At 50.6% G+C, this 10,541-nt stretch overlaps 1 protein-coding gene across 1 annotated transcript in view; it reads left to right on the plus strand.

The window, feature by feature from the left end:
* Nucleotides 1–5,097: 5,097 nt before the first annotated feature.
* shank1 (SH3 and multiple ankyrin repeat domains 1) overlaps nt 5,098–10,541 on the plus strand; it is a 34,592-nt gene continuing 29,148 nt past the window's right edge. The window contains 3 exon segments of the mRNA XM_067231713.1: nt 5,098–5,305; nt 5,308–5,507; nt 5,509–5,580. Of these exon segments, the coding sequence (XP_067087814.1) occupies nt 5,098–5,305; nt 5,308–5,507; nt 5,509–5,580 (480 nt within the window).

Below are 10,541 nucleotides of genomic sequence, written 5' to 3' on the forward strand. Positions count from 1 at the left end.
TGTTGTTGAATCAGTAACACTAATATTTTATTGTTTGTGTGGTGTGTTGCATTTTACACAGTCTGCGCTTTAGAGAAAGTAGATGTACTGCCGAATTTGGTGTGTTCAACTAAGGTTTTTTTTTTCTTTTGCTTTTGGCTGGGATTTGGCTGGGTATTAAACAAGGCTTTTCTTATCTATTGTAAAGCTGGCAACCAGGCATCAAAGCCAAGTGCTGATTCAGCCATGAGGAACCACAGGGGGCTGTCAGACTCAGAGCTCCTCCTCACATCCTCCTCACAGACCTTGACAGCTATCTCCAATTTCTCTCATTTCCTCTCTTCTCTCTCTCTCTCTCTCCTCTCTCTCTCTCTCTCTCCTCTCTCTCTCTCTCTCTCTCTCTCTCTCTCTCTCTCTCTCTCTCTCTCTCTCTTCTCTGTCTCTCTCTCTCGCTCTCTCTCATTGTTCCTTGTCTCTGTGACATGACTGACTGCTTTACCTTGTCTTGTGTCTAATCACAACCCCTTCATCAGGTGTTTACAGTAATAACGGCAGAACGACAAAGACCCTTAGTCCCTTCAGACTCCCTCTCCCCTTTGCCCAGCTCCCAGAGAGCTGAGCACCTCAGCCATCTCTCTCAGGCAACCCACGTACCGTGTTTCGCTTTACAGTAAAAGCCCTGCTTCTGAAGGACGTGGTGAGGGTGTTTCGCTGTAGAAGCCCTGCTTCTGAAGGATGTGGTGAGGGTGTTTCTCGGTAGAAGCCCTGCTTCTGAAGGATGTGGTGAGGTGTTTCGCTGTAGAAGCCCTGCTTCTGAAGGACGTGGTGAGGTTGTTTCTCTGTAAAAGCCCTGCTTCTGAAGGATGTGGTGAGGGTATTTCTCTGTGAAAGCCCTGCTTCTGAAGGATGTGGTGACGGTGTTTCGCTGTAGAAGTCCTGCTTCTGAAGGATGTGGTGAGGGTGTTTCGCTATAAAAAGTCCTGCTTCTGAAGGATGTGGTGAGGGTGTTTCGCTGTGAAAGCCCTGCTTATGAAGGACAAGGCGAGGGTGTTTCATGTTGGGCTGACAGCTGACTCTGAAGTGTCTCATGTCTTGGCTGCTCTCAAACAGTGTTGCCATTTTTGTGACTTTTCACCTTCCCTCACTGAAAATCTTGGGGTGGCACACCAAAAAGCTATAACAGAATCTAAGGGAATTCTATTTTGGAATTCATGTTTATTAATGAATTCATGAATTAATGTTACTAACACCTGTGTGGTGCTTAGACTAACACCAGTACAGTTAACATTGTGAGTAATAAAAACAAATATAAAACAATCCATGTGACTACTATGAGCTTGGCCTTGGCCCCCCGGGCCCCCCTTGGCGGTGCCCCTGTTCGTCCCACCCGTTTGCAGCCATGAGGCAGCCTCTGCTGTTAATATTTCACACAACGTCGTATGCTCTCTCTCTCCCCCCCCCCCCCCCGCAGCGAGTCCATCAGTTATTCATGAGCCCCTACGCTCCTCTGATGCCGTGCACGGGCCAACTACCCACCCCCTCTCTGGCGCTGGGGTCACCCCACTTCTGCTTCCTGCTTCCGTACTCACTGCCTCTGTGTGTGATGTCATCATCTCCATCACCCAGAGAGAGGAGGGGAGGTGGGAGGGAGAAGAGGAGGGGGGGAGAGAGAGGGGGGGGGCTCTGAGTCAGCTGCTGGAGGAAGAACAAAGAAGAGGGAGATGGAGAGTGAGATGAGAAACAGGGAGGGGGGGTGAAGCACACAGTGAATTCTAATTGAGAGAAACAGACAGCCAGAGAGAGAGAGACAGAGAGAAAGAGAGAGGGAGGAAGAGGAAGGGAGAGAGAGGGAGAGAGGGAGGGAGAGAGAGAGAGAGAGAGAGAGAGAGAGAGAGAGAGAGAGAGAGAGAGAGAGGGAGAGAGAGAGAGAGAGAGAGAGAGAGAGGGGAGAAGAGGAAGGGAGAGAGAGAGAGGGAGGGAGAGAGGGAGAGAGAGGGGAGGGAGAGAGAGAGGGGGAGAGAGAGAAGAGGGTGGAAGAGGAAGGGAGAGAGAGGGAGAGAGGGAGGGAGAGAGAGAGGGGGGGGGAGAGAGAGAGAAGGAGGAAGAGGAAGGGAGAGAGAGAAAAGGGAGAGAGGGAAGGAGAGAGAGGGGAGAGAGAGAGGGAGGAAGAGAGAATGCTCCCAGGCAGGCTGAGGTAACCGTGCTGTCTCGTGTTCAGCTGGTGTTGGTCTTCTGGGTTAGGAGACGTGTGAGCGGTCCTCTCCAGTAACTATGACATCAGAGCTGCCTCTTACAGTGCGTTCACACTGCAGCGACGCAAAATCGCTTGTAGAGACAGCACGGTGGACTTTAGAGAATGTAGTTTTCTAAAGTCACTGTTGTAGTTGTCATGGCCAAGTGTGCAGACTTGGGTTACGTACTCGCAACATCGAACAAAATACAACTTGTATACAAAATTACAAAACAGTTTAATAGACATTCACGTTGACATGTGTAAAAAACGTTTTATTATATTACTCAAAGTCTCTGCTAATCTGTCGATTAACATCTCTGTACGAATACAGCTATGTATCGTACAGGACTGGGTAAGCAGCCACACAAACGATTAGTTTCTCCTCCGCTTTCAAAACCTAGAAATCTAGAAATGTTCACCATGGTTGCTACGTTACGAGAAACAAGGAAAAACACTCCGATTGGCCATCGCTAGCGGAAATCGCTCCTCATTTGCATAAAGTTGAGAACATCTCAACTCGGTCGCGTCGCGTCGCTACCCACAATGCACCACGCAAAGCGATTCGCCTGGCTCCATTGAAAATGAATGGAAAACATGTTGTCGCTCGCATCCCGTCGCTGCAGTGTGAACGCACTCTTAGGAGCTGAACAACTGAAGGGGTTTTCATGTAAACTCTCCCAGCACCACTCACATCCCAGAAACCCTGTTTCTGTTCAGACACGTCCATCTCCAAATCACCCAAATCACCTCAAGTGACCTGGGCATTGAAGCTTTGCAGAGATATGCATGAACTTCTGAGTAAAGGTGGATGTTTGTGTGTTTAATAGAGAGATGCATTTCCATTTCTGCTATTTGCTTGTTTGGTGTTGGTCTGCTCTGAAAAACCTGTTCTCCTGTGATGTGGTCTTTCTTGGGTTGTGGTTTGACTGAAGGACTGCGGTTCCATCAGCTCTCGATTGGCCCAGGAGAGTCAAAGTTGATTCCACTCATCACGCCCCATCTGTCAATATGCATGGCTGTGTGTGGTTAATGAAGTATAGTATGTGTGTGTGTGCGCATGATTTTATTCATGTGGACCGCAGGTCATCCTGGGTGTGTGTGTGTCCGTGCGTGTGTGTGCGTCCGTGCGTGTGTGTGTCCGTGCGTGTGTGTGTGTGTGTCCCGTGCGTGTGTGTGTGCGGTCCGTGTGTGTCTGTGCGTGTGTGTGTGTGTCCGTGCGTGTGTGTGTGTGTCTGTGCGTGTGTGTGACCGAGTGGGACGGAGAGAAATTGGCCGCTCCAGTTTAGTGGCATGAAAGTGGGGCGATCTGTTCCTTGGAAGTTTTCCCAGTGAAATTTCCTGGGGACTGAGACACTGAAAATATCTCGCTATTCACTTGCTTTGTCCTACATAGAAGAGAGGGAGCGAGAGAAAGAGAGAGAGAGAGAGAGAGAATGAGAGGGTGAGACAGAGCAAGAGGGGTGAGGGCCGGAGAGGAGTCATTGTGCTGGTGGAACGTTACTCTGTCTGTGACATCACCGAGCAGAGTGGAGAGGAGGCAGGGATGAGCAGGGCCTCAAAACAAACAGACGGCCCCGGCAATGGTCCATCCTCTCCAGGGTGTGACCTGAAACAGGAGTCCTTCTCTAAGGAGCGCTGGGAAAGTGCAGGCATGTGAACGGGAGATAAAGAGATCTTAATCGAGCGTCTGCTGTATCCTATCGTGACATCGATCTCTCTCTTCCTTTTGCTTGCGTGCACACGCCATGAACGTCTATGCAGGCACGCACACACGCCACGCGAGCACACACGCCACGCGAGCACACACGCCACGCGAGCACACACGCCACGCGAGCACACACGCCACGCGAGCATTAAGGTGTTTCATGTGTGAGTCATAGACTTTCATCTGGGGAACAGGCTTCCTTTTTTTCTCCTTGGCCTCTCTCCTCTCCACCTCAACTCTGGGCTTTTTTACATGAACATGTTTCTCTCATCCTCTCCTCCTCTTCTCTCCTCCTCTTCTCTCCTCCTCTTCTCTCCTCCTCCCCTCCTCTCCTCCTCTCCTCTCCTCCTCTCCTCCTTTCCTCCTCTCCTCTCCTCCTCTTTCTCCTCTTCTCCTCTCCTCTCCTCCTCTCCTCATCTCCTCTCCTCCTCTCCTCCTCTCCTCCTCTTCTCCTCTCCTCTTCCTCTCCTCTCCTCCTCTCCTCCTCCTCTCCTCTCCTCCTCTCCTCTCCTCTTCCTCTCCTCCTCTCCTCCTCTCCACCCCTGTCTTTCCTCCTGTCTTCCTCCCGCTCACGATACTCACGTCCTCTTGTCCTCCTTCTCCTCCCTCCTGCCTGACCTTTCTCCCTATTTAACCCAATTAGGTTCCATTTATATCGTTTTCCCCTCTCCCGTCCCTCCTCTTTCTGGCATGTCCTGCCCCTCCCCCCCTCCACCCCGCATCACCCTGTCTTTGTTCTAAATCTCCTCCTGTTCATCGTGGCTCTCCAGACCAGACCAGTCATGTTCCTTTATCCCTCCTCTTCACACACACACACACACTCACACACACACACACACTGGCTTGTTGGATTTTGTGATCCGGAGGCCAGCCTCACCTGTAGTTCCAGCCTCACCTGTAGTTCCGTCTCCAAGGGAAACGATCCCCACAGGTGTGAGGGAACGAGTGGTCTGTTCCCATAGCGGACCACGTACCTCCTGGTGTTTGAGAATCAGGTTCTGCTGGATGTTTCTGTGTGATGTCTAACCCTCCCTCCTCCTCCCTCCTCTCCCCTCTGCCTCATCCTCCCCCTCCTCACTCTCACCTCCTCACTCTCACCCTCCCTCACTCTCCTCTCTCCTCAGTGCGTCTCCAGGCCAGGGATGATGCCGTTGCCACGGGTGCCACCCTCCCTGTCTCCATGACAATGCCGTTCAGCCCCCTCTCCAGTGACGAGGAACACCAAAGGATGCTGGGAAACAACCGACATCTCTACCCTGGGGCAGAGGAGGAGGAGGAGGAGGAGGAAGAGGAGGAAGAGGAGATGGACGAGGAGGGCCGCAATGAGGAAGGGGAGGATGAGGAGAATGGGGAGGTGGAGGAGGAAGAGGAGGAGGAGGAAGAGGTGGAGAAGTCAGGCGAGGCGGGCTATCTCGCAGAGGCAGGGATGAGGGGCACAGGCAACCAGGCAACATGGCGGCACGACCCTCAGGAGACAGACCGATCCGCCCCAGTAACACAGGACACACCACAAACCCCTATTCGTCTAACCCTGGACCCACTAACCAGCAGCCAGCCAATCAGAAGAGGATGCGAGATCGCAGCGTGGCGCGGGGCGCCGTCGGAGGACGCTCACGTGGCCATGATGGTGTTCCGCATCGGGATCCCTGACATCAAGCAGACGGTCAGTACCAAGCCCCGACCCCTGACCCCTGACCCCCCTGACCCGTGATCTGTGAGTTCTGCAAAGTAAGGCAATAATATCCTTCAGGTGATTCAAACATAATACAACTGCACACAGGAGCGCGCACACACACACACACTTACATTTAGCAGACGCTCTTATCCCAAGCGACTTACAGTAAGTACAGGGACATCCCCCCGAGGCAAGTATGGTGAAGTGCCTTGCCCAAGGACACAACGTAATTTTGCACGGCCAGGAATCGACCCGGCAACCTTCTGATTAATAGTCCGATTCCCTACCCGCTCAGCCACCTGACTCCCACTTGAAGCAGCCATGCCCTGGCAGCTAAATGAGCGATCTCACAGAGAGGTGGTCTCAAGGTGAGCCAGCTGCTTATGTAACACAAGCTGGACTGCAGGCAGAGAGACAGAGAGAGACAGAGAGAGACAGAGAGAGAGAGACATGAGAGAGACAGAGAGAGATGGAGAGAGAGAGACAGAGGGGTGGAGAGAGAGACAGAAAGAGACAGAGAGAAATGGAGAGAGAGAGGCAGAGAGATGGAGAGAGAAACAGAGAGAGAGGCAGAGAGAGACAGAGAGAGAGAGATAGAGAGAGAGAGATGGAGAGAGAAACAGAGAGAGAGGCAGAGAGAGACAGAGAGAGAGATGGAGAGAGAAACAGAGAGAGACAGAGAGAGACAGAGAGAGACATAGAGAGAGAGATGGAGAGAGACAGACAGAGAGAGACAGAGAGGGAGAGAGATGGAGAGAGAGAGACAAAGAGAGACAGAGAGACATCAGATAATGACCATGAAAGCGTGAGAACTGGGGGAGCTGGAGGAGAAGAAAGACGTTGTGGGAAACAGAGAAAGTAATGAAAAGGTGCAGCTAAGAGAGAACATCGAGAGAGAGAGGGAGAGAAAGAGGCCTGTCCTTACTGATCTAGCACTGTGAACATGCTCTCTCCTCTCCTTTGTTTACACCCTGGGTGTGTGGATGTGTGTGTGTGTGTGTGACTGTGTGAGGATGTATAGAGTGTGTGTGTTGGGGGAGGGATGGTTGATGTGTTTGGTGTTGTATAAACAGCTTTCATATTGTTGATGTCTTAAAGTGTGTGTATCGTTGCATTGGAGGTCCCCCTTCTAATCATTATTCCCCCTCTACTGCTGTGTGGTTTGTCATTGATCGTGAGCGTGTGTGTGTGTAGGTGTGTGTGTGCATTTATGTGTTCTTGTGTATGAGAATGAATCTTCGGCAGTGTGTTATCGGCAGCACACAAAAGTGTGTTTTTGTGTACTCACATCCAATATAAATGATTCATGGCCACCGATTTATTTCTAACAAACTGACATCAAATTTTAATTGGTGCAAGATGCATAGAGGGAGACTGTGGAGGAAAGGCTCTCTCCAACACCCCGTGGGACAGTCCGAGGGAGGGTAGACGTCTTTCTCTCAGTCTTCCAGTCTTCAAGTCTCTCACTATCTTACTATCTCTCTCTCTCTCTCTCTCTCTCTCTCTCTCTCTCTCTCTCTCTCTCTCTCTCTCTCTCTCTCTCTCTCTCTCTCTCTCTCTCTACCTCTCTCTCTCTCTCTCTCTCTCTCAACCTCTCTCTCTCTCTCTCTCTCCCTCTCTCCTCTCTCTACCTCTCACTCTCTCTCTCTACCTCTCTCTCTCTTTGATCCCCTTGTTCCGTCCTCCCTCACTCTTCCTCATCACCATCCTGGACTTCTTCATTTATCTCTCTCCCTCTCCCCTTCTCTCCCTCCTGTGTGTATATCCCTGTACAGTCCCAGTACAGTAGGCCTGTTGTACATGTCAGCTAATTCGCCCTCAATAAACTCTAATTGCCTGTTAATGAGACCAGGGAGGGACAGGCAGAGCACAAACATAAATGTTATGAATCTAAAGAGAAGACAGACTCAGTCAATGATGCACACTGATAGCACTGTTAATGGTCTCACATGTTTGCTATGACAGGCTAATGTAACCTACGGCACAGCAACACACTCTCACTGTGACAGGCTAGTGTAAGATAGATCCTGAAGAGGAGGAGTTGGTGATGGAGAAATACCAGGATAGAGGGAGAGAGAGAGACTGAGAGATACAGAGATTGAGAGATAATAAAGAAAGAGGGAGAGAGATATAGACAAAAGAGAGAGATGATAGAGAGAGAGAGTAAGATGAAGACAGAGAGTCAGGTTTAGAGAGGAAGAGTCAGGAAGGAGAAGCAGATGAACTTAAACAGAGGGAGAGGAGGTTATATCCCCACAGATCTCATTAAAGACTTCTAATCCCCCTGCACTTACCCTGCAGAAGAGGGACCAATGGGGAGGGAGGGAGAGAGAGAGAGGCAGGGAGAGAGAGAGAGGCAGGGAGAGAGAGAGAGGTAGAGAGAGAGAGAGAGAGAGAGAGAGGCAGGGAGAGAGAGAGGGAGAGAGAGAGAGCCAGAGATTACAAATGACAGAACAGAAGCTGTGTAGAAAGATGGAGAGAACAGTCCAGCCAGCCAGAGAGCGGCAGAGTGTGTGTGGGTGTGTGGACCGTCACAGCTTGACACAATTGTCATTTTATCCATGGATGATCAAAACATGAGAGAGTAGAAATCAAAAGTGAGAATTTCTAGACTCCTATTTATTCACGTTTTATCCATTTAAACATCTTCTGTTTTGCGGACTTACTGACAGTTACTGTCCTCCCTAACTCACACAGTAACACGCTGCCTGCATTAAACTGTCTGTCTGTGATGAGAAGACAATCAGACTGCACACTCTGTCGATGGAACCAAATACGCTCCGTGTCACTGCCTTATTGGGTGAAATATCACCTTTGTCTGGCTAACCAGAATAAAGAACCAGAGAGCCAATCAGAGAGTGGTTCAGCAGAGCTGCTGTTGAACGGGCCAATCCTGCATCCACAACCCTTCTGAGAAGAAATCTTGTGCCTTGTGTCATGTGCCTCCTACTGTAAACTATCCAACATGGTGTCATGTACCTCCTACTGTAAACTATCCAACATGGTGTCATGTACCTCCTACTGTAAACTATCCAACATGGTGTCATGTACCTCCTACTGTAAACTATTCAACAATAATGACAGTGATTATGAGAATTTACCTCAAGTATTATATTGCATTCAGCAGATCTTCTGATCTTCTCTTCCCCTTCTTGTAGTGTGTGAATGTGTGTGTGAGAGTATATGTGTGTGAGTGAATGAGTGAGTGAGTGTGTGAGTGTGTATGTATATGTGCGTGTGACTGTGTGTGTGTGTGTGAGTGTGTGTGTATGTATGTGTGAGTGTGTGTGTGGTTCTATCACGGGACTGTGTGTAAATGGAATGAGTGTGTTCCTGCAGTGTCAGCGTGAAATATCGTTTTCATGCATGCTCCCCCTCCCCCCTCTCCCTTTCCTCCCCCTCCCCCCCTCTCCCTTTACCCTCCCTCCCTCCCTCCCTCCCTCCCTCCCTCCCTCCCTCCCTCCCTCCCTCCCTCCCTCCCTCCCTCCCTCCCTCCCTCCCCTCCCTCCCTCCCTCCCTCCATCCCTCCCTCCCTCTCCCTGGCTTCCATTCACTCTCTCAGAAATCCTCTGTTTCCCCCATCCCACTGTAGCTCTCACACACACACACCATCCATAGTTCACTGTCTCCTAGGGAACACAGGATGTCTCTATGGCAACAAGCAGCTTGCTCCACTAATGAACTGGTTGCCATAGTGATTGGGTTGGCTGTGCGCAAACTGATAGACTGAATAAAAGGAGAGGACTATCACACCCCTGAACACCACGCTCCCTCCATCCCCGGGAGGAAGAGAGGCAGCGCCGTCAGGGAAAGAGGGATGAGGAGAAAGAGAGAGTAAGGGAGGAGAGAGAGATGGAGAGAGAGAGAGAGGGTGAGAGAGAGAGAGAGAGAAAGAAAGAGATAGAGAGAGATAGATAGAGAGAGAGAAAGAGAGAGAAAGAGAGAGAGAGGGAGGGAGTTAGTGAAAGGAAGTGGGATGTTCCACAGCATCTCAGAGAGCTTCCATCCTCAGCAGCCAATCACATGGCTCCCTCAAGGTCAGGGAGGGAACTTCACTCTGCCGAGACCCCCACCATGACCCATGCATCATCCACCATGCATCATCCACCATGCATCATGCCACATGCATCATCCACCATGCATCATCCACCATGTATCATCCACCATGCATCATCCACCATGCATCATCCACCATGAACCATGCATCATCCACCATGCATCATCCACCATGCATCATCCACCATGCATCATCCACCATGAACCATGCATCATCCACCATGCATCATCCACCATGCATCATCCACCATGCATCATCCACCATGCATCATCCACACGCATCATCCACCATGCATCATCCACCATGCATCATCCACACGCATCATCCACATGTATCATCCCCCATGCATCATCCACCATGCATCATCCACCATGCATCATCCACACGCATCATCCACCATGAATCAATCCACCATGAACCATGCATCATCCAACATGCAATGAACCATGCATCATCCAACATGCATCATCCACCATGTATCATCCACCATGCATCATCCACCATGTACTTTCCACCATGCATCATCCACCATGAACCAGGTATCATCCACCATGAACCATGCATCATCCACACGCATCATCCACCATGCATCATCCACACGCATCATGCACCATGCATCATCCACCATGAACCAAGGGGAGTCAGGTGGCTGAGCGGTGAGGGAATCGGGCTAGTAATCCGAAGGTTGCCAGTTCGATTCCCGTCATGCCAACTGACGTTGTGTCCTTGGGCAAGGCACTTCACCCTGCTTGCCCTCGGGGGGAATGTCCCTGTATTCACTGTAAGTCGCTGAATGCACAGGACCAGGGCTGGAGCATCAGGAACATGCTGTCTCCCTTCATTCCTCCAGATGCCCCTGATGGAGACAGGGCTTCCAGTTCCCTGGCCATCA

Source organism: Osmerus mordax, chromosome 3 (genome assembly GCF_038355195.1).
Source record: "Osmerus mordax isolate fOsmMor3 chromosome 3, fOsmMor3.pri, whole genome shotgun sequence".
Lineage (NCBI taxonomy): Eukaryota > Metazoa > Chordata > Actinopteri > Osmeriformes > Osmeridae > Osmerus > Osmerus mordax.